At 54.0% G+C, this 23,858-nt stretch overlaps 1 protein-coding gene across 3 annotated transcripts; it reads right to left on the bottom strand.

Moving 5' to 3' along the window:
- Positions 1–9,045: 9,045 nt before the first annotated feature.
- On the bottom strand, positions 9,046–23,708 carry MMAB (metabolism of cobalamin associated B). 3 transcript variants are annotated; one of them, XM_007180106.3, is made up of 10 exons: positions 23,556–23,708; positions 22,044–22,105; positions 20,916–21,009; positions 17,753–17,810; positions 15,749–15,821; positions 15,402–15,499; positions 15,000–15,064; positions 13,409–13,468; positions 11,761–11,988; positions 9,046–11,367 (listed from the first exon to the last, which is right to left on the bottom strand). In XM_007180106.3, exons 1-9 carry the CDS (start codon positions 23,669–23,671, stop codon positions 11,889–11,891), a joined length of 726 nt encoding a protein of 241 aa, XP_007180168.2. In that variant the 5' UTR covers positions 23,672–23,708; the 3' UTR covers positions 9,046–11,367; positions 11,761–11,888. The 3 variants fall into 3 exon arrangements, with proteins under 3 accessions (XP_007180168.2, XP_007180169.2, XP_028021771.2); XM_007180107.2 differs by lacking the exon at positions 9,046–11,367 and having other exon boundaries at positions 11,779–11,962; XM_028165970.2 differs by lacking the exon at positions 9,046–11,367 and having other exon boundaries at positions 11,829–12,020.
- Positions 23,709–23,858: the final 150 nt, after the last annotated feature.

The following is a 23,858-nucleotide window of genomic DNA, read 5'->3' on the forward strand; positions in this document are numbered from 1 at the left end:
TGGGCCACCTGGGCTCCCAAGAGGAATTGGCATATGCCAGGCTCCCTCCCACAGAGCATTTATATCCTGCAAAGGAAAAGCATTCTGCAGAGTCCCCCACATCCATCAGTGGCCTTCAGTGTGGGACACGCCCACCTAAAATACTAAAGCCTTATCCTGTGATATTTTGGCTTTTAATTACAAGTTAGTACTGCAAAGAGAAAGTTTGTCTTTATAACTAGGAAAAACAAGTGGGGTGTTTTCCATTACTATTAAAATGAGGACAATTCAATACACTGATAGAACTTGCAGGTGCCTAAGAATATTTAGGTGGAACACAGGTCACCACTGTTTCTGACTCCAGCAAAGCCATCAGCCTATGTTTGTGCTGCTGATGTAGCCGATACACGCTGCTAACTGTGAGAGGTACGGACAGGCAGGTTGTCTCTAAGCCTGGCTAACGTGTAGACCCAGGACCCCCCTTAGGCTGAAGTCTTATTTCCTGGAAATGTCTTAAATTGATAAGAGCTGGTGGAGAACTGTGGAAAGTGTTCATTCGGTGTCTTTTCCAAGAAACAGAGGCACGTGTGCAAACCCGGTCCCTCACTTCCTGCTCTAATTCGCACCGGGCGGCCTGGCTGTGTGCACTTCCGGGAGTCCTGGTGCCACCGCGGGGGTGCCCAGAGTTCAGTGGCGTCATGTGCACCCAGCATGAGTCAGCACTCAGATGTCAGCCCTCTTCTGCCCTTCCTCACCTTTCACGTTGCGAAACCCGGGCTGCCCCCGCACCTGGTCGCCGGGCCCTGGCCAGGCTTCCAGAGTAGCTTCTGGTGCTACCGACAGTCACAGCAGGATGACGAGAGATGACACGGAGGAGGGTGCTCTGTGATCTCTGTGGAGCTTCTGCGGAGTGGGGAGAAGCACACGCCCTCCTCTGCACTGCCTGCGGCGCGGGGCTGAGCAGGAAAGGACACAAGCAAGAGCATGTCAGCCAGAGGATCCTGGCCCAGGTGTTCCCAGGCTTGTGCCCCCCCATCCCCCAGCCAACACACTCGCGCACAGCCACACACCCACACAGTGTGACACTTGAGTAACACTGAGAAGGGGCTGCTCTGAGGCCCAGACGGGATCCACGGTTTTCTCCAGCCTTTGGAGCATGGAATCAGAATGAAACAGCCACTTGTTATAATTATCGTGATGGTTAACATTTGTTACAAGCATGTGCTTAACAGGTGGCAGCTGAATCCCGAGTCCGGCGGAGTGCAGCTCTAACTGAGGATGCTAGAGAGAGCAAGGGCTTCAGAGCATCTGGAACTGGGTTCGCGTTCCAGCTCTGCCTCCCACCACCTGGCAGGCTGTGGGCGAGGCCCCTTGCTTCCCTGGGCTTCCATTAAGTAGGCGAGCGGCACTCACCATGCCACGGAGGACGAGTCGGAGTCAGCATCCTCTTTGTTTTCCACTGACGGCAGCAGGACCCCAAGGAGCTGGGCTCCACGCTCAGCCCAGCCCCAGGGGTGCAGGTCCTCCTCTGGCCGAGCCCTGGCCGAGCTCTGCGCTTCCCCGCGCACTCAGGCCAGGCATCTCCCCAACTCAGGACTCACAGCTGCATTCCCTTTGTGGTTTTCTCAGCTCTTGGAAATTTGGGGGGACTCGGGTGGGTCTGTCAGTTTACAGACCCTCCACCTAGAAGCCAGACTGCCCGGATCCACCCAGCGACAGCAGAAGACACTTCACTGAAGCTGGGCCACAGAGGAAGCCAAAGCAGAGCGTCGAAAACACTCACGTGCACACGAGTCTCCAGGGAGATCCTGCTTCAGCCAGTGTGGCTGGGGCACTGCACCGCAGACCACACTGAGGAGCAAGGGTTGGAGTGTCGTCCTCCAAGCCCCAGCGATCAGCCTAAGACCCTGGACTTGGCATCAAAAGCTGAGTGACCCTGGGTAAGTTTCCAGCTCCCTGAACCTTCTTTCCTCATCAGTAGAATCACCCCAGCGATGGTAGTATCTGTCCTGAGAACCTCACAAACAGCTGGGGTGGAAACATGGACTGTGGGGTCACAGACACGGGTGCCAAGCCCATCCCGGCCACTCATTGGCTGCGGGAGCTTTGACCACCTTTGCCAACCTCTCTCTTCTTATCCAAGAACTGGGCATTGTGAGTCGTGCCTTAAAGAGCATCGTCATGGTAACAGGTAGTGTGCGGGGGTCAAAGAAGAGGGGTCACATCTGTTTAGGCAGGAGGGGGCCGTAAAGGAGGTGTTCTTTCATTTTCAATTAGAAAGAGGGTTTCCACTTTGGAGATGGGAAGGGAGGCATTTGGGGCAGAGGAAGCAGCCAGACCGAAGGTGTGGAGGTGGTGGACGGTGGGAATTAGAACACATCTATCACCAAGGACGGGAGTGGGAGCGTCATGCCATAAATGTAGTGGCGGTAGCTGCCATCCCCCGGGCTTTCGCCCAAGCCCAGCACTGCGCTCAGCCCTCTGCACAAGCGGTCACATTTAATCCACCCAGGGACCCTGGGCCCTGGGAGTGTAACTGGTCTGTTCTGCAGATGAGGACACAGGTTCAGAGAGGTGGGTTCGCTTGCATGAGACACACAGCTCAAAAGTGCCAGAAGTGAGATTCGGCCCTGCGTCTGTGAGACCACGGAGGTCCCCCTTCCACCACTACTAGCACTGCCGCCACAGGGAACGGTCCGTGCGGGACACCCCATGCCGTGAGGGGCGCTGGAGGTGGCAAAGCCTAGGGGGCTAGAAGTCATTGGGTGCAAACAGACCCAGGGGGGCTGCAGGAGAGGGGCCTCCAGGGGGAGGCCGGGGAGCCTGAAGTTAGAGGCAGAAAGAGACAGGTCGGGGAGACACAGTGACACTTTGTCCTCTTGACAGTTTGGGCTGCTCTGGACACCTGTCCTAGACGTCAGGCTCCATGGTCCTTTCGCCTTCCCTCTGGGCCTGGCCCCACTGACTCCCCACCCTGCTTGTGGCCCACCCAGGGACACTGTCCAGGGAAGGGACCATCACCCAAGTGGGGCAGTGCAGGGCCGCATTCCGCTGTGCAGCCTGGATGGTTTGGTCACCGTTACAGACGGTGCCAGACGGGCCTGGCAGCTGGCAGGTGTCCCAGCCAGGAGCTGGCCCAGGAAGCCGTACTGCCAGGGAGTTCAGGCTCCCTGAATAGATAGCCAGGACCTGCTATGCTCTGGGCTGGGCTCGGTGCTGGAGGCACAGAGGGAAGAATGTGGGCACCACCCTGCCCTGCAGAGCTCGATATGGGGTGGGGGAAGAGGCGTAACTAATCCAAGGAGGACACGTGTGAGCACACACGGTCATCACTTATCTCCAGTGTGGTGCTGCTAGGATGCTCACTTCACAGCTGGGAAAACTGAGGTTCAGGGATGGTAAGCCCCTTGTCCGGTGTCTCAGCGTCAGTAAACGGCAGAGCCAAGGTTTGAACCCAGGCAGAGCCAAGGTTTGAACCCAGGTCTGCCACGCTCCAGAGCCCTTACCTGGTTTGAGCAGGCAGAAGAGGGGTGGGAGAGCCTTCTAGCCAAGGGGCCAAGCTTGAGGGAAGCCCCAGGGGCTGTTCTGTCCCTTGTCCAGAGCCCGCTGTGTCTGCTGCTGTCCCCTGTCCCACCTACCCTCTCGGGGGCTGAAGGAAACAGACAAAATTGCGCCCACTTTGCAAATAAGGCCTTGCAGCATTTTTCAGGACTCGCTGAGGACCCCAGAGCTCAGTCTCCCTGAGTCCTGGCAAAACCAGGAGAAGTGACAGTTTGCACAGCAGCGCAGGTCCCCAGCTAAAGAGCTAAAAGGCAGGGTTGGGTTTGGGAGTGTACCTGATAAAGGGGTGCCCTGCCCTGTCGTATTGTCACTCCCCCTGACCCCTCACACAGGTTGGGGGCTGTGCCTGTCTGACCCTCCAGTGTATTCCATTACAGCTTTAGCCTCCTGCATTCCTCCCTCCTTATAGAGGTTTATTAAGACACCCTGTCATAGAACTACCCCTGCTTCCTTGAACCTTCCCCCAAGCACCTGACACGAGCCCAAATCCTCTAGGTCCTTTCTAAACCCCTGTTCCCGAAACACCCCGCAGCTCTCTGTGTTGTGTACTCGCTCTCTCGTTGCAACAGGACAGTCGATCCGACTTTGCTCAATTACGGGTGTGGGTGTTTTTCTTAGAGGTCTTTAGCTGAAGGTCACTGTAAATTAGAGACCCAAAAATGTCCCCCTGAACAAAGCGTTTGCCTCAACTAAATGTAGCACTGCAGGGAGGGGAGCAGGACCTGGTCCCTAGCACAGCAGGAGACAGCCTTAGAGGGAACTGAGAGGAAAACAGCCCAAGGAAGCGGCTTCCAGAACTATAGCCCTTGCCCCTAGGAGACCCGCTTGCTGGCGAGAGGAGGGATGGATGATGGCGGCAGAGGCTGGAGGTGGGCTGGGGGCGGGAGGTGTCACGCCACTTCTCACTGGCTTTAATCTTATCACGCCACTTCTCACTGGCTTTAATCTTAACTTTACATGTTTTAATGTGAAATGTAATTACAGATTCTAAATTCTGCTGGTGAGCTCATCAGGCCTGACTGATCAATTAGTCAGACTTACAAGTGTTTGGGTCTCAAAGATCTGTGACCCTGTTGTGTCGTCTCAAAGCCCTGAGAAATCCCTATCCTGCTGGTTTGCTCTCTTGGGGAGCTGTAGGGTTAGGAGAACCCTTAGGCAGCCTGAAGACCCATACCTACCTCTGAGGTCCCCACCCTTTTGAAATCTGTGAGGGATTTGGCCCAGGAATTCAGAAACATCAAATCCACATTATTTATTACATTACCTCCTTAGGAAGCCATGGCAGACATTACTAATGGATTACCAAACTCCTTCCTGCTGAATCGGATCCAGCTTCAGGCTCCTTACCACAGCCCTTTAGGCAGCCACTACCAGTCAGTTGGAATTGGCATTTCTTGCCCATCCCTGGGATAAGCCCTGTCTCAGCAGAACAGAGTTGGGAAAGGAAGCTGGATTCTGATCTAGGAAGCCCGGGTTGAGTGCTGGTTTTTCCACTTGCTGACTACGGCACATAGGATTCATTACCCTACCCGATGGGGCGCCAGTTTGTCCAGGTAAAGTTAGGGTGATAATCCAGAACAAAATTATTTTATGACAGAACCTCATAAAATAATTAAATGTGAAAGTCCACTGTCTACTCTCAAATTCTGTACAAGTTAAAGATGCAGCAACCAACGGAGGAGAAAGAAGGATGCCAGCATCCTCAACATCCTGTGAAAAGCTGGTGTGATTACCCGCCGGGGGCACTTCAGTGGGGCTGCGATCATTTTTCTTCCCTCAGCTGTTGTTCTAGAATGGACGCCAAGCGTCCACATTCAGGCTGCACAGGGGCTGCACTCCAAACAGCCAGCTGTCTCCAATAGAACGAATGCAGGACACACTCTCCAGGCTTCTAGTTTTTGGAGGGGCCCCGTGGCTTTGGCTGCTGGTGGGCGCCCTCCCCTTGGGCTGTTCTCTTGGCTCCAAACATCCCAAGGGAGGTAGATGATTTATTATAGGCAGGGAAAGCAGTTGCCAGTTTCTTTACACTTTTTCAATCATGTTTATTATACAAGTACGCCTCTGTCAAATCTAACCCAAATACATTGTAAAAAAAAAATTAGAAAATCCAAACAAAAATGTAAGTAAAAACCACCCAGTAATCCCACGATTTAGAGATAAGCATTATTAACATATGGAATGAATCCTTGCATCTTTTTTCTATGGTATATTTACATTCATGTTTCTTTTACAGGATTTGGATCATTCTATACCTATCATTTTATAATTTGGGGTTTTTTCCCCCACTTAATAAATTGTGAACACTTTTCCATAGTAATAAATATAAAGGCACCATCATTTTCAGTAGCTTTATGATATTTCCTACAGTCCCTTATTGTTAAATATTTCTTCTTTAATAATAAGCTCCCTATTGTTGGACATTTGTTTCCAGTTTTTCTCTGTAATGAGCAGCATGCACTGAAAAGAAAAAAAAAAAAACCCTATGACTCCACTGATGAATCTATTTCCTTCCGAGAAATTCTCAGACACGGAGTTGCTGGGCCAGAAGGACGTACATTTCTAGGACTTGGATAGGCATTGCCAGATTGCCCTCCTGAGAGGTCGTACCTAACTCCACCCGCCACAGTGGAGTCAGCGTTTCTCTCTCCCCGCTGACACCTGCAGGTGGAGAGCCACAGGCTTAGAACTCGCTCCAGCTGCCGGTCCTGCAGCCGGACCCCTGAGGGCTGCGGGAATCAAGTTGCTCCCCTTCCACGCCCCACCCCAAAGCGCCTGAGAGAGCCCGTCTGCCAGGCAAGGCCAGGGTCCCGATGCCACCCCGTGCAGCCACCCGCAGACCCTGACCTCCTCCCCTTCCACGTAGGCGCCTGATGTCTCTCCTTGAGGCCTGTAGCCCACACCTCGTGACGGGACAGCGAGCTTCTGAGTTATCGGCAGCCTTATTTCCCTCTACAGCTCCTACGGAGTTAACAGATGTACGCACGTCTGAGGCAGTCATGCGGCAAGAGACTTTGGGGCCAATCCTTCCCGTTTTGACAGTGTGTAATCGAGGTGAAGCCATAAATTTTATAAACAAGAATAAACGACCCTAAGCAACATATGGATGTTCGACCCTTCCAAGGTGATTGTAAATAAAGGCACCTGCTCACTGGGGAGGGACGTGGGCACTGCAGATGGCCGGAGACAAGGGCCAAGGGTCTGTGCCTTGGGAGCAGCTGGTGCGGGGAGGACCCCCAGGTCCTGGGTCAGCTGGACGCCTTTCTGCCATTTATTCAATCCCTTCCCCAGGCTGCCTTCGCCCTGGTGCACGCTGAGCTGCCCTGCTGCTCACCCTTCCTCGGAGAGGTAGCTTGTAGTGGGGTTGTCCCGGGTTTAGGTCCCCTCTTCTCCTCTGCCCCAGTTATTTGTCAATCATGTCCTCTGTCCCAAGAGGGCCCCTTGCGGGAATCCGAAGACCAGGCTCTGCTGCTGCCCGCAGGGAGTCCTCGGGCACTGATCCCTTTTGGCTCTCGCTGTTCTGTGACCGGGTCACCCTCCCTTTCACTTCGGCCTGTTGCTCCGGGAGCTACATCCCCCTGGGCTGGCCTGGCCCAGGACCCTCTGGAGGCCCCCATCTCCCACCGGCTCAGGAAGTCTAAACAAACCAGAGGCGCTGCTCCCGGTCCTGTGCGCTTCACCTGGGCCTGAGCTATCTGAAAGTGCTTTGAAAAAGGATAAAACCTCATTCAAAAATAGCTACATTTTATTTTTTTTGAGCTGCTGCCGTGTGCCAGGCCCATGGACATATTTCCTGAACCCTTGGAAGTTGGTATCATTGTCCCCAAAAATAAAAGTTGAAGATTGAGGCTCAGAGTGGTTACAGATTCCCTCAAGGTGACTCAGCTAGGAAGTGACAGAGCTGGAACTTGATTTCAAATAATAATAATAATCAAAATAATAATAGCTAACATGAGACGGGGGAGCATGCTAAGCCTTTTAAACATTGCCTTATTAAACTCTTCCAGTGGTCCTGTGGGGTGGATATGATTTTCATTCCCATTTTACAGATGAAGAAGCAAGTCCAAGGAAGACGGAACGACTTGCCCAGAGTCGTGATGCTAGGAAGTAACAGAGCTGGTCTTGGACCCACGTCTGCCTGAAGCTGACGCCCATGCCGAGCTCTGACTGTTGCTCACACTCCCGTGCTCCTTCTCACACCACAAGCCTGGGGCTCTGCAGAGCCAGCAGGGAGGCCGCTGGAGCAGGCAGCCCTGTGCACGGCTTCACTCCTGAAGTGGGTGCTGCACTGGCGAACTGAGAGCAGAGGTTCTTCCCCGGGGCTTCCACGGATTGTACGCAGACTGCGAACACGTGTCTTTGTGTCTCTCTAGGGAGAGGATGCACAGAGCCTTCATCAGAAGGTTGTGCATCTGTGGAGTGGGAGAGCACCGGGACACCCCCAAAGTTCCTGGGTGTCCCCCAACCTTCCAAATCCTGGTGTCCCCAGCCAGCTCACCTCCTGCCTCTGCTTGCGCCCAAGCACTGTCTTCCACGATGGACTCCAGAGAAGAAAAGTGACAGGTCAAGGCAAATGAACACTGCACCCTGGCCAGGCTGCAAAGGGGGCCTCAGTCCTCTCCCTAAGCAAGGTCAGACCAGCCTGGGTCCAGTATCGCCAGTGGGCCTGGTCTGAAGGGAGGGGTGAGTCACAAATCCTCCCAAGGCGCTGATTTATGTAGCATTCATGTGGAATTTATTACACAAAGGATTTTATTCAATTAAACTTGAAATGCGTCTGGATTCTTAAAGGTTCAGTAGTGATAACTGGGACAGAGGGATCATAAAACTGTATGGGTTGTCGGAGCAAGGTGTGAGGGTGGGGAGGGGGGAGATGAGGGTGACATTGCAGCTGACGGGGGATTTGGTACCGGGGACGTTTGTCATTGGGATGTGTTACAAGTTCGGGTTGTGAAAATTACTCGGTGAAAAATGTACATTAACAATAGCTATGAAGTATCAGTTAAGGGAAAGTAGGTTGAGAAATGAGACAGCAGAATCTATTAGTGCCTGACATTGTTCTCAGCGACCCAGGGCGTGATTAAAATGACTGTCAAGTGGCAGCGGGGGGAGGGGCACTGGGCCGGGAGTCACAGGGCCGCGTCCCTGGCCCACATCTTGGCACTGACTCCCTGACACAAGCTGGGTTGCAAGTCTGTTTCCCCGCTCCTGCCATAGACAGTGCCTCCCTCGGGGTTGCTGTGAGGTTTCAATGCGATGATGTCTGTGGAGCCCCTGGCCTGGGGCCTGGCACGTCAAGCCCTTCGACAGTGCTGGCTAGTGGGCTTCTCACCGCTGAAATATCCAACCACCTCTGAGCGTGGCCCTAAATACGATCCTGAGAGCCAGACCTGGACCAGGGAGAGGCAAGGTGGAGCACTTTCTTGGGTGTAAAATGTATGGGAACACTCCCAAATCCAGGAAGCAAGAGAAATAACTTTCATGCAATTTTTTTTTTACAGAATTTATTCCACTGCAGTATTTTTTTTAGGATTTTTTTTTTTTTGACGTGGACCATTTTTAAAATCTTTATTGAATTTGTTACAGTATTGCTTGTTTTATGTTTTTGGTTTTTTTGGCCACAAGGTATGTGGGACCTTAGCTCCCTGACCAGGGATCGAACCCACACCCCCCGCATCGGAAGGTGAAGTCTTAACCACTGGACCACCAGGGAAGTCCCTCACCGGGATATCTTTAAAAATCAAATTTATGCAAAAACAAAATCTATGATCGACAAGGTATCACCATTATACATAAAAACAGCCTGCCATTTCTCTCCCGACCTGCGTTGCTGTGTGACGCGGACAGCCATTCACGAGGGTTGACAGTGGTTGCAAACGGGCTTTATGTATAGTCATGTGTTTCGATCACGGAGCTTTCATTAACTTTTCCCACTGGGTTCGAGACCGGGGAGGATGTTTTGATAAGTGTGCGGGGTGAACACATTTTTCCTTTTGCTTCCAGCTCCCACATGGCTATGTAAGGCACAGCAGAGGAGCCAAAGTTTCAAACTGACCCGTCCCCTGGGCGACCCCCCTCCCCAGCAGGCCTCCTCAGTTCTTCCCAGGTCAGTGGCACAGGACATGCCTGCACCTGCACGTTTCTCAGGGGTGTTTGTTTCTCAGGGATGTTTGCTGGTGGAAGGGACGATGCAGGGGGCGCGGGGCCTGGGAACCCAGAGTTACCATCTGGCCTGCAACAGTCCCTCCCAGCAAGGGCTGGTGGGGAGGGGATTTGGCTACAGGAAAAGGCCTTGTTTCAGAGATCATCCTGTGAGGACGCTGTATCTACTCAAAGAACTTCTCTTGTCCTTTGCAGATGTTTCACTACGGTGGGGAGTGTGGGACTGTTGTTTTATTATGTAGGTCCGGCTCCTTCCGGGAAGATGCTAAGCTGTGGGCAGGATCTAGTCACTTGATGGATCTGCTGTGAGCTCTTGGAACATAACCCTCCCCGGTCCAGCCTGACTGCCTGCCCGACAGTGAACCGCCTTTAGCCTGTTCTGTAATGTTCTCAGTTCTGTTCACACAGGCCGAGCGCCCACCACGCACCAGACCTGGCACCAACTGCTGGCCGGGGCCACTTCCTGGAGGGTTTTCACTTTCACTCACGGTCACCTGCACCTCGGCCACTTTGCCCAAGTCCAGGAACGAAAGGACCCAGAAGGGACGAGATATGATGTTCCTCCAGCAAAATGAGCAGGTAAGGTGGTTAAGAACGAAAGCAAAAGCAAGCACAAAACTCATCATTTTAATGTTTCCTAACTGCTGGCAAGGATGGCTGGAAGGACCAGCCTTCCGAGCTTCAGGCTAATAAATGATGGCTGGATGGAGTTCACTGGGCGTTTCTGCCCTGACAGTTAGTGAGACCCTGCCCTTCCCAAGTTGTTTCCTGCAATTAGTGGCGTGGAATCTTCAGGTTCTCAGGGCTGCCTCCTCGCCCTTTACAAATATCCCCCTTCCCAAGGACACAGCTGGCACTGGCAAGGTCACTTCATAGCGGGAGGGAGCAGCAGTGACAACTGAAATAAAATACAGCTGTGGCCTGGATCTCAGAGGCATAAACCAGCCAAGTGCAACATCAAAGAAGTCGGTCTGGTCTGCGTCAGCCTCGCTGGAAACCTAAGAGCTTATAGTCTGAAGCTGAACGCAGTTCACCTCTGACCCTGGACGCCACCTGCCTGGGCAGGACGTGCCCTCCTTAAAGTGGTGGTGTTCCTCTCCCCGGGGTGTCCGTCCCTTGATGGAGGAAGGCTCCCCTTTAGAGATTATTCTCCGGGCTGCTCCCTCGCCACACACGCACTTCAGTCCAAGTGTTTCTGAGGCCTCGCCTGTCAGTCTGCAGCCGTCCTTCCCCCTTGATGAGTGGCTCAGAGGTGACTAAACTCCAAATCCTGTCTGCCTTCCTCTTTATAAATGTGACATTTTAAAGCCCCTTTGGCACAGGTAAATCACAGTTACATTTCCAAGGGCCTCTGGTACCATTCCAAATCCTTGGACAGCCAGAGCTGCCAGTGGAGGGCAACACCCACCCACCCACACACACACACACACACACACACACCCACACACACACACCACACACCACCCCCCCCCAAGCCTTTCCCACTTTTATTCTTTTTTCTTCATGGCTCCTCAATGAAGCAATCACTTTATCTTTCTTTCCTGCAACACTGCGTTTATTCCCACCTCCTGGAAGGCTGAGGAGAGCCCAGGGGAGGGGGCAGGATTCTCCACCGGCCTCAGCTCCTGAAGGAAGTGGCGGGGCCCTGAAAGGAAGCTGAGCCTGGACAAAAGACCAGCTTCTGGGGGCTTCCCTGGTGGCGCAGTGGTTGAGAGTCTGCCTGCTAATGCAGGGGACACGGGTTCGAGCCCTGGTCTGGGAAGATCCCACATGCCACGGAGCGACTGGGCCCGTGAGCCACAATTGCTGAGCCTGCGCGTCTGGAGCCTGTGCCCCGCAGCGGGAGGGGCCGCGGTGGAGAGAGGCCCGCGCACCGCGATGAAGAGCGGTCCCCGCACCGCGATGAAGAGTGGCCCCCGCTTGCCGCAACTGGAGAAAGCCCTCGCACGAACCGAAGACCCAATACAGACAAAAATAATAAACAAACAAATAAATAAATAAATAAAGAAAGAAAATCCTTTAAAAAAAAAAAAAAAAAAAAAAAAAAAAAAAAAAAAAAAAAAAAGACCAGCTTCTGGCCCCTCTGGGTGAGATCTTCAGGAATCAGGACATGAGGGCAAAGTCTTCCTTTCCTGTTGTCACTGTGGAGGAGTCTGCAAAGCTCCCTTTTTCCATTATTTCCACGTGCCTCAGACACGGTCCGACAAGTCATTTTTCTTGTATATTTTTTCTGGATTCCCCTCCTTCATGGCTGTGTATCTGGCTAATGTGAAGAGATAGTCACTGAGTCTGGAGGGGCAGAAGGAGGCAAACGGAATGATCTGAAATGAGAGATCAGTGCTAACAGGGTCCTCCCTGTATTAGCCTCCAAGGAGGAAACACCAGTCACGTGCCCCGGGAGCATCGGGCGGGACAGCGGGTGCTCAGCCAACCTGGGCTTGATGGATGGCGCTCCAGGCCAGCTTCTTGAGAGCCCAGCGCCCGACTCTGGCGCCAGGGCTGGGGCGGGTCCTGCAGGATGAGGCCACTACCCTGTCCGACCTCACAGGGCTGGTGACTTTGGGCCACTCCCTGGTTTCTGCACCTTCCAGTGAACAGGACTGGTGCCTCCCAAACTGGGGTGTGCATACAAGTCACCTGGGGATGCTGGTGACATGCAGATCAGATTCTGATTCGGGAGGACTGGCTGGGCCAGGCCCAGGATTGGGCAGGTCTAAACTGTGCCCAGGTGATTCTGGTGCTGCTGGTCTACTCTGTGAGCAGAGGGAGCCTAGAGCAGGCTTCTCAACCTCGGCACTAGTGACATTCGGGACCATTCCTCGTGGCTGGGTGACTCTTCGTGGCAGGAAGGGGGAGCTGTTGTGTGCGTCATCGTAGGACATTGGGCAGCACCCCTGGCCCCCACCCACTTGTCTCCAGACATTGCCAGACATCCCGGTTGAGAAGCGCTGGCCTGGAATGTTCTAGTGGGCTAGACCCTAGTGCCCCTCTCCCTTCTTTCTCTGACCCACCGGTGATGGGGCCTCTGGGCAGGGGTGGGTGGGGAGGGAAACAGGAGAGGAAACAGCGAGCCTGCCCCTAAGGAGCTGGCAGTTAGTTTGCGAAGCTGCCCTGTGCTCTCCCTTGTTTCCATGCCGCACTGACCCCACCCTCCTCTTCTCTCCCTGCCCCAACCCTACCCGCTGAGGCCAGCTCCATGCCAGGTCCTGCTGGAACCTTCCCTGACCCATGCCCCCCTCCTCCTGATGCCTGGCTGTCTCTCTGGGAGTGGGGTGGGGGACTGGGCAGTGGAAGAGACTCTGCTCTGGGTGATCCCCCCCGCCGCCGCAGAGCTGTCATATGCTGGTTCCTCATCTGCGCGGTGATGCCTTCCTTGCTAAGGGAACGAACTGGCTCAGCCCACACAACCTACACGGCTGGAAGGCTCCCCAGGATCACTACTGTGACATGAACAGAACGGTCCTCACTCCCCTCCCAGGAGGAAAGGAGCTGGTCAGGGCCATCAAAGCCCAGGCCATGTCCCGGCGGAGGAGTGACCACATTAAGGGGCCAGACCCTGGCTGTGAGGTCACTTCCTGGACCCCAGGCAGCTCCTGGGGTCCCTCAGCTCTCAGTCCTGGCCTGGCCCACGCTGGAGCCCCACGAGCCAGGGCTGGAGCCGCGAAGTGCCTACTGTTTCAGAAAGACTCTCCAGATCCCATCTGAGTACCTGTTTAAGAACTTGGCCACGTTTGCATCCGTCTCACCGGACTGGACAAGAGGCACCACGCTAGAAGGGGAGGAAACACAGCATCACGCTACGTTACGGGCTCAACACGCTTGGGGGCAGGAGCTGCGTCCTGAGCCAGCATTTCACTCCCGCTGCAGCCTCGCCAGTCTGTGTGCAGACACTCTAGATGGTGCTGTCTGCTGAGCGCCAGCGAGCTGGCAGCCCTTCCATGCACGTCGCCTCTGCTACGTAACCCCTGCTGGGAGGTGCTCGCCCCAAACCGAGGCGCCAGGTTAGTGTCTCCTGCCCCAGGGGCTTGGTCACCTGGGCACGGGTTTGGTGTCCTCAGGACCCCTCCTCTGCTCAGCCATTCCCTGATGTTGGGCCTTTGGGCTGTTCCCAATTTTTTGCTACTATGAGCACTGCTGATGTGGACAGCTTTGTACAAATGACTTTCTTCCTTTTGAAGCTGAAGCTCTTTTGTGACTCAGTGTCACTTTAGGAACCACTTGGCCCCAAGCGCCTTTCATGATAAGTGAAATCTTTATGACATGGGACTATGGACAGAGCTCAGGTATGGAGCGGACACACCTGGGCTCAAATCCAGACTCTGCCATGGACCACCCAGGTGGCCCTGGCCACGGTGTCACCTCTGAGCCCCAGCGTCCTGACTCCAGTAGAGTGGGGGCTGCCACCACCTCTCTCCCAACGTTACCGCAAGGAATCAATGAAATAATGGATACAAAGTGCCCAGCATGGTCCTGCCCGTTGTATAAAACAGGGCTTTATTCCCATTTCTCTGTAAAGCTGGGTGGCAGCCTGGCCTATGAGTGGTGTAAATGGAGATGTTGCAATTACTCTTTTAAAGTTTCCTTGAAAAGGCTGTCAGGAGCTTCTGGGGCGGGGGTGGGGGGGTCCCTCCTCTCCTGACTCTGAGTTGGGGGATTGGGGTAGCAGGTGGCTGGTCTGGGCCCGTCTCCACTCAGCAGCCCGCACGTCATCTCATGGCCTAAAACCCATCAATGGCTCGCAGGATAAAGGCTCTCAGGATAAATGCAGAGCTCTCGGGGCACGTGAGGCCCTGCCCGGCCTGGCCTCAGCTCAGCCTCTAGCCTCGTCATGCCTCACGCCCCTCACTCTGGACCAGACACTCAGCGTCCTTTGTGTGTGTTCCATGCAGACTGCCACCTCTGCCCTTGCTGTCCCCTCACCCCAGACACTCTGTCCGCTGTGCCCCCAGTACCCCCCATGCCCAGTCCCAGGCTGGGTCACTCTGGTGCCAAGTACCCTCCCTCATAGCTCTTATGGTGTGGAGCTTTTCAATCCTTTCTGCTCAGCTGAGACCACCCCCACCATTTAAATTAACCCCAGGAACAGGGAGTCTTCACCAAATATGCACCTGAATTTCATACCACGTGAGTGTTATTATAATTACAAATAATCACCTAGACCCGCTGGGCCTCCCCCGCCCTTTCCTGGAGCTGCCTGCTTCCGCACAAGCTCTGAACCCAATGTGCTGTCCCCCCCTCCCCCGTCAGGATCACTGTCTCTCTGCCCAGGCCCCGCTCCCTCGGCCCCCGCACCCCAGTACCGTCTCTCAGCTCGGCGGCACACGGCCCGACAGAAATGCAGTGCGGCACTGCTCTTGCCTCCGGACTGAAAGGAGAAAGCAGGTGTTGGCTGGAAGGGCGGGGGGAGGGTGCCCACTGCAGGCAGGGAGCCTGGATGGACGGAGGGACACACAGGCCCCGCCCACAACGGGCAGTGGTCCGTCTCCAGGGGCCCTGCCGGGGCACACCCACTGGGTACCCCTCTCCAAAGCAGGCAGGACTGGGGAGGGAGCCGTGACGGTCTGGAGGGGACTTGGGGGCTGGGGGACAGCTTCTGTCGCTGTTAAAAATTTAAAAGGGGGGGGCGCTGAATCCCTGCCTGTGTGTTTTGGTGAACACACTGGCCCGCAGTCACCCCCCGGGTGAGGCAGCCCAGTACCTACAGGCAGGATGAAAGCCGTGAGCGGGGGCAGCTGGCTGGAGTATCTGTCGATCCACTGCTCCAGCTCCGAGATGGGCCCTGCCTCGAACGTGGCATGTCCTGTGGAGCCAAGGAGGACATGGCCGTGAGGCCACTGCCCCAGGATCACAAGGAGCCCACCCCCGTCCCTTCCGCCTGGGTGCCCGCAAACCATTCCACTGGCTCCGAGGGACCTTCCGTCTCAGGCTGCACAGGCCAGGTTGACAGGGGTCCCAGGCGACACCCAGGAGAGAGTCATTCCCCCCACCCACGGGCCCAGGCCCCCCGGGGCCCTCTGAGCACACACATTGGGTTCAGGGAGAGAATTACTTAAGTGAGCCTCCCTGGCTGAGGAGCGCGGTGTTGCCAGGGCAGAGCCGACATCCTGCAGGGAGCACTGGATCTGGGGAGGAATGCAAGGCGTCGGTGAAGACCCTGTCACGCGGGCCAAGCGGGGGTCTCGTGCGTCCACGGCAGGGGCGGGCCTGCCGGGAGCTGTCAGACCTCTAAGGAGCCGCCATTTAAAGGCTAATCAGCAAACTGTCTGAACCTGCAGCACAGCAGGTCTGCCCTGTTGCGAGGGGCCCTGGCTCCCTTGGAACTCCTGGGTGACGCAGACGGGGAGCGTCAAGCACCCAGGGAGTCAGGAGGAATCTTCTCACCCCGGCCCTCCTCTCCCATGTGCCGGGCCCTTCAAGGTCTTTTTCTTTTCTCTAAACTGACGGCCTTGGTTTTCTAACCTATAACACTTGGGCGGAGAGACCCAAATTGACAGTGCTTTTTAAACTATACAGGACAGGTCTGTGCCTCTGATGAGACAGCCACCGTGGCAGTGTGCTGGGAGCAGGACACAGTGGGTGAGAGGAGGCGGTGCCCACCCGGGAGCGGACTGGAACCCTCTTGGGCCACCGAGCAGCAGACTCTGCGTAAGTGACTTGACCTCGTAGTGTCTCTGTGGCTTCCGGTGGAAAGGGGCGTCACAGTACTACCCCGCCGGCCACCTGCAGCATTTACCCCGGGGGCTGGAGAGAGGAGGCCCCAGTCTGGGAATCCAATCCCAGCCCCGCTGATTCCTGGCTGTGCGGCCTTGGGCTGAGCCTCGGTTTTGTCCTCTGTAAAACGTGAAAGCTGGCCTCCACCTCATGGGCTTCTGCAGGGAGAGCCGGGAACAGGCTGCCTGGCCTGCCACAGGCCCGGAGCAGCCCCCGGGGGCCAGGCGGGGCACCCAGCTGAACAAGTCACAGTCTGCGCCCTTGGGGCGCCCAGGCCACACTCCTGGTGATGCTTGCCTTTACAGGCAGAAGCACAGGAGCTGCGGAAGCCTGGGAGAGGCACCAGCTGGAGGCAGGGGTGGCCAGGGAAGGCCCCAGAGGAGGTGATGTTGAAACTGTTACCCAAAGGACGTGGTCTAAAGCAAGGGAGGGGCTCATCACGCCACTGACCCCCTCTTCCCTCTGCAAACCCCGCTCAGAGGTGAGCACGGCAGACAGAAACGACCACTGTAGATGCCAGCAATTCCTCGTTATGAGGCCGAAGACCAGTCTCCCTCATACAGGAGGTGCCTCATTCATAGAATGTTCCAGCAGTTTAGGCCTCCCATCTTTCTGCAGCCCCTCACTACCCTGTGTCTGCTCCCAGGGGCCCCAGTGGGCTCCAGCCTGACCTGGAGGACTGAAGCAGGCCGAGGGCTGACCCTCCAGGGAGCAGCTGACTCAGGTCAGCACGCAGACTAAAACCCCGGGTACATTCTCCATGTTCTGGGGCTGGTGGCCCTGCCTCTATTTCTGAAGTCCTCTCTGTGGGCCAGAGCCCCCACTGCCTCTTAAGGAACAGAACAGTAATTCTAAGAATGCTACCATCCCCCCCGCCGAGGGCTAACCACAGCTGGGCCTCTCAAGTCTCTCAACCTCAGGGCCACTGACACTTTGGCCCAGGTCATCCTCTGTCACGGGGGCTGTCCTGTGCGTTGTAGGATGTTTAGCCGCATCCCTGCCTCTACGCACTAGATCCCAATAGCACCTCCACCTCCACTGTGACAACTTAAAACATCTCCAGACATTGCCCTGTGTCCCCTGAGGGGCAGAACTGTCCCGGGCTGAGACCACTGCCCTTCACATTTCCCTCCCTGAGGGCAAACCTCACCACTCGCCTGTGAGGGAGGGTTATCTCTGTGTGTCCCCATCTTACAGATGAAGAAACTGAGGCTCACAGAAGGTAAGTGGACTAGTCCCAGGTGACACAGAAAGGAAGTGATGGTCAGTTGGCAAATCCAGTTATGGCCACCAGGCCTCAGGGTTGAAAAATCCCAGCTCGGGTTAAGACAATGTTACTCACTTTCTGAAGCTCTTCCACAAACGGGTGGCCCTTTTCTGCAATTAATTCCATAGCAAACCTGTGAGGAAGAAGGAAAAAGAATGTGCCTCGAATATAACATCCCCAGGCCCTGTCTTGCTGGAAGGCAATACATTCTCAGGGGATTGGCCATTTTGCTAATTGAGCTATCACAGGAAGGCCGTTATTTTCTTGCTGACATTGAGAACATCGTAACCTTCCATGTGGTTGGGGGTATTTGTTTTTCGCCACTCATCCAGCCAACAACTCCTCTTTCAGCGCCTACTCTGGCCAGGTCCAGGTGATTCAGTATGAACAGAGGTGACACAGGTCCCGTTAGGCAGGACAGGGAGATGTGAGTCAGATGTCACACAACTGACGGTGAAGTTGCAAACTGACGTCAGTGCTCTGAAGGAAAGGGTGAGAGTCCTGGGATATTTGGCCTTGAGTAGGGTTCAGGGAGGGCTTCTTGGAGGAAGCGATGCTGGAGGTGGGACTTTGAAGGCTGAGTAGGGGTTCGCTGGTAAGGCCGGGTGGGGCAGGAAAATCAAAGTGCCCCCGATGCAGGTCAGGACTGTGGCCCTAGCCTCCCTCAGAACACTGCACCCACTTCTGTACCAGTCGGGGTCCTGGCCAAGAACAGACAGTGGTGTGTTTGAAGGGTTCCTGGAGGAAAGCTTCACGAAGGGACTACTGACAGAGTGGGAAGGCTTATGGGAACTGCGGATGGATGGCAGAGATGAGCAAAAGCAAGAGCCTGAAGGGGCAAGGGAGGGGCAAAGGCACTACCAGCCCTGGAGAGAGCTGCATTCTAGGCAGAGGCCACCGCCAGGAGCTGGGCAGCTGGGAGAAAGCAGTGGAGAGCCCCATGACTGCCAGAGCCACACAGGGCTGGGGACGGGGTCACACATACCCCCACCCCTCTCACCCTTGTCCGATCTCCTGCTGGTGCTGCCCGTTGGTTGGTCCAACTCTAAAGCCAGAGGACAAGGGAATCGGGGTGAGACCATCTCCAGGCCAGCCTCCCAGGCACAGGAGAATGGCTTTGAAAGGGCAAAAGAAGAACTACTGTGCATCTTCTAGCCCATCTTACAATCAGAACTAAATAAGCACACACGTAAGCTGTCTGGCGTTGGTCTTCCCCTCTGGACGGTGAGGAGGGGGCGTATGCCTCAGGCCTGGCACGCTGGAGATGCTCGGGAATATCTGCTCACCGAGGATGTTCCCACGACAGAGGCCAGCGGGAGGCCCCTCCCCATGCTCGCTCCATCCCCGCTCCCACCACTTGTGGCTGCCCCTCTACAGTCTGTCTGCTCTACCCCCCCCCACTGCACCGCACTCCCCAGACCGCAGGCTCCCTGAAGGCAGGGCTGAGGCTCCCCGCTCAGCAAAGCGTGGCACACGCAGTTGCTCCGCCAACATCTGAGGACGGAAGAATCCACAACTGAGCTGTGGCCAGTCCCCTGCACCACATCACCTGACGGATGATGGCCTGCTGATTTGCTAATTCTAAACAGCCGATGCTAGAACCCACCTTCCCGCCCCTCTGCCCACTTCATCTTGTGTGCACTTCCCCCTCGCCACACCCTTCCCACACACACCAAGGGGTCTGCCCTCTCTCCTCTGCTGGCAGACTAGCTACATTATCTTTCCTGAGAACCTCACTTAGGCCCATCACTGAGAAATGACGACCATGAACAGGTAAGTTTTAATAATTATGATGATAATAATAGCTAGCATTATGATTGGTGCTAGGTACTGTCCTAAGGGGGAAACATGGAGTTCTCTCATTACATCCTCACAAGAACCCAATGAGATTGGATACTATTACTAGGATCATTTGACAGAATAGGAAACTGAGGCTCAGAAAGGCCAGGTGATTTGCCTTAAGTCACACAGCCAGTCAGCAGTGGGAGAGAATTTGAACCCAGGTCTGTCTGATTACCATGATCTTCACCCACAAGGCCGAGTCAGAACTTGTGAACTAGTACTTACAATATCTGCAGCTCACGCTGCCAACAGCTTGCTGAGCGTGGTGGCCTGAACTTTGTTCTCAAATATTTTCGGCCCCTCCCACCCCTGCTGCTGTCACATGTGTCCACGTCCCTGGCTCTGGCCAATGAAATGTGAGCAGAGGTGGCGTGTCACTTCGTGGAAGCTTTAAGAGCCAGCGTGGGCATCACCGTGATCTCTCTTCCCTCTGCCACAATTACTGGTGTTGTTCTAGACAGAGGCTGTCCCACCAGCCCGGGTCCCAGAGTGAAGGCCAGGCAGAGAAGAAACATACCCAACCCACGATGGGCTTGAAGTGAGAGGATGAAATACGCCTTTGGTGGTTTAAGCCATGAAATGTGGGGGTTGTTTGTTACACCAGCATGGCCCGGCCGATCCTGACTACTTCCCCGAGTCCACCTTCTAAATTCTGGCTGTGTATATGCTTGTTTAAAAAATAAGCCTCACAGGGCTTCCCTGGTGGCGCAGTGGTTGAGAATCTGCCTGCTAATGCAGGAGACACGGGTTCGAGCCCTGGTCTGGGAGGATCCCACATGCCGCGGAGCGGCTGGGCCCGTGAGCCACGGCTGCTGAGCCTGCGCTTCTGGAGCCTGTGCCCCGCGACGGGAGGGGCCGCGATAGTGAAAGGCCCGCGCACCGCGATGAAGAGCGGTCCCCGCACCGCGATGAAGAGTGGCCCCCACTTGCCGCAACTGGAGAAAGCCCTCGCACGAACCAAAGACCCAGCACAGCCAAAAATAAATAAATAAATAAATAAATAAAATTAAAAAAAAAAAAAAAAAATCTGAGACTCAAATTTCAAAAAAAAAAAAAAAAAAAATCCCTTTTAAAAAAAAAAAAATAAATAAAAAAATAAAAATAAAAAATAAGCCTCACGAAAGGGATCATGTCTGATGCCCTGTGTACTGTGCTCGACTCACCTGTCACTTAGCACGTGCACCTCAATGGCACACACGTGTGAGCACAGTGAGGGCGCAGGGATGGAGGGGCGAGGCAGCATCACGCGGTGAGGGGCGGAAGCCACGGGCCAAGGAAGGTTCATCGAGGGCTCGCAGCCTCTGGGACTGGCGGGCACTCTGGAGAGCTGCACATCAGTCATGCCCTCTAACGACCAACTCAAGCCCGACCTCAAGGCCAATCCCGTCCCCCTTACCCAATGGCTGAACTTAATTCATCTGTAGTTCCCACGGCTTCAAACACCTGGTCGTCTTTCGGTCTCCTTTCTCCAGTGAAGGTGCTGGAAAACCCTGTGGAAATGTTTTGCTGCCCAAATTAAAGAGTTTTTTTCCTGATATGCTCTTTTAAAGCATTTTTCCACTTGAAGGATAACACACACAGAAAAGTGCTCGAATCGTAAGTGTACAAGTTGATGAACTGTTACTAACTGAAATAGACCTCTATGATCAGCATCCAGATCAAGAAATAAAATATGACCCTCACCCTGGAAGCCCCCATGTCCCCGCTTTCAGTCACTGCCTCCCTCCCCAGGGGTAACCACTGTCCTCACTTCTTTCCTGATATGCTTTATTTATTTATTTATTTATTCTTGGCTGCGCTACTTGGCTTGTGGGATTTTAGTTCCCCAACCAGGGACTGAACCCAGGTCCTTGGTAGTGAGACTGTGGAGTCCTAACCACTGGACCGCCAGTGCATCTTTTTTTTCTGTACATTATGTTCTGGCATTTTTTTAAATTATCAAAGCAATATATGCTCATTACAAAATAAATAATAGAATAGAATAAAAGTCTGTACAGGAAACAATGAAAGCCCGTCTGTTCATTCCCCTCTCCCACAATTCAATCTCTCTCCCAGGTAACAGTCCAAGGTACAACCTTTCACAATGTTCTATGCATACCTGAACACACATATAAATAGAAACACACACTTTTATCCAATAGATTCCAACTATTTGGATTGTTCTACAACTTGCTTTTATCACTTAATATATCTTGGGCATCTTTCATTTCACATCACATTTGGGTGATGCCTATTGAGATCTGTCACATACTTTTAGTGTCTGCAAAGAATTTGGAAGAACTTTAAAAGATATATTTTAAAGCTATTATTTATTTAATTCTCATTCCAGAATTTTCCATCAATTTCTAGTGCCGCGTGGCATACGGGATCTTAGTTCCCTGACCAAGGATTGAACCCATGCCCCCTGCAGTAGAAGCGTGGATTCTTAACCACTGGACTGCCAGGGAATTCCTAGAATTTGGAAGAACTTTAAGATGGTATCTGCCATGTCTTTCTTTGCATTTTTCACCTGTCCCCACCCTACCTTTGTCTCCTGTTTTGGTGTAGATCTTGGGGAGCTTGGGTGTCTTCGAGGAAGGCTGTGGCCTAAGGAGAAATAAACATCAAGAGATGATGAGTGAGGATGGCATATACAGTGGGGCACGTCCTTCAGTGGGTCACAGTTTGCTACCCATAGCCTCAGAGGCAGCACTTACCCCCTTCTGCTTGGATCTCTTGAAATCTTTCCCCTCCGTTCCTCTTAGTTTTAAGCCCTTTGTGGGCAAGTTCTGTGTCTTGCCACACCCGTATCTGCAGAATAGCTGATGTAGTGCATTGCTCAATGCAGACGCTCAATAAATATTAGCTTAAAGAATTTATCGATCACTTTCCATAGTCTCTGCACTGTGCTAAGTGAATTACAAGCATTATCTCCTTGAATTATCCCTAGAATCTTCCCAAGCACTACCTATGATGTTCATTTTGTTTTTGAGGAATCTGTAGCTGACGGGATGAGACTCACCCTCCTAGATCACCAAGGGAAGAAGCGGTAGGGCTGGGATTCTTGCCCAAGACTATCTTATTCGACATCCCAAAACTGTTACCTCTGCTCTACCAAGCCAGGGACTCTTGGAGGGAAAAAACCCTGGGCTATTTCCATACTATAAAGCTTCAAGTATACTCCGAAATGGAGATTTGCCAAAACAGGGTTCGAAAACTGGCATTTTCAAATAGCAGCACCTTTTTTTTTTTAATTAATTAATTTATTTGTTTATTTATTTATTTATGGCTGTGTTGGGTCTTCGTTTCTGTGCGAGGGCTTTCTCTAGTTGCGGCGAGCGGGGGCCACTCTTCATCGCGGTGCGCGGGCCTCTCACTATAGCGGCCTCTCTTGTTGCGGAGCACAAGCTCCAGACACGCAGGCTCAGTAGTTGTGGCTCACGGGCCTAGTTGCTCCGCAGCATGTGGGATCTTCCCAGACCAGGGCTCGAACCCATGTCCCCTGCTTTGGCAGGCAGATTCTCAACCACTGCGCCACCAGGGAAGCCCAGCAGCACCTTTAATAAAGACTTCAACATTAAAATGTGACATTAGAAGGTTATTCAAAGGTTAAATTACTGGATCTGTGAAATAGATTAATCCATTATTAAGTCAGGTTCTGAGGTCCGGGAACGGGGTGCAAGTTTCAAGGTATGTGATGACAGCCATCTTTAGACCGCGTTGGTGTACCTCTGTGCCTTAAAGTATAAACTGCTTTGGAGATAGGTTAAGATCCGAATTGAGGCCCCTTCTGATTGTGAGGCCAGGCAAGATGACCCTCTTGGCTCACATGGGATATGCCCTGTCCTGATGGATGCTGGGCTTCGTTTGGACTTGTCTTGTGCCAAGAAACCTTGGTCTCTGGCTTCCACGGAGCCCACGTTGCCACGGTGACGTCACGACTAAAGAGGACGTCACCTGGCGATTGCTGCGGTGACCTCCCAGCGGTTTGACGTAACCACGGCGACAACATAACTCAGGGCAGGTGCCTGGGTTACCCTCCCAGCCAGATACTCACCTGTCCCCGTCTTCCACGCCCTGGGGGCCGCGGCTCTGGAAACGGGGACACAATAGCTTGCGGGCGCAGAGGCACCCGCGCAAGCCAAGGCGACCTCCCAGGCCCCACACAGCCATGCTCCAGGGCTCTGGTAGGGGACTGACCCTGCCAGGCTCCCGTCCAGATCCCGGGGTGACTCCACCTACCTCCGGCCGCACCACCCATCAGCCGCCATCTTCCATTGGTCCGTGGCTCTCTCCCCAGGGCGGGACACTCCCAGAGACTTGTTTCTCATTGGTTCACGGAAGGAGCTGGGCGGGGAAA

Source organism: Balaenoptera acutorostrata, chromosome 13 (genome assembly GCF_949987535.1).
Source record: "Balaenoptera acutorostrata chromosome 13, mBalAcu1.1, whole genome shotgun sequence".
Lineage (NCBI taxonomy): Eukaryota > Metazoa > Chordata > Mammalia > Artiodactyla > Balaenopteridae > Balaenoptera > Balaenoptera acutorostrata.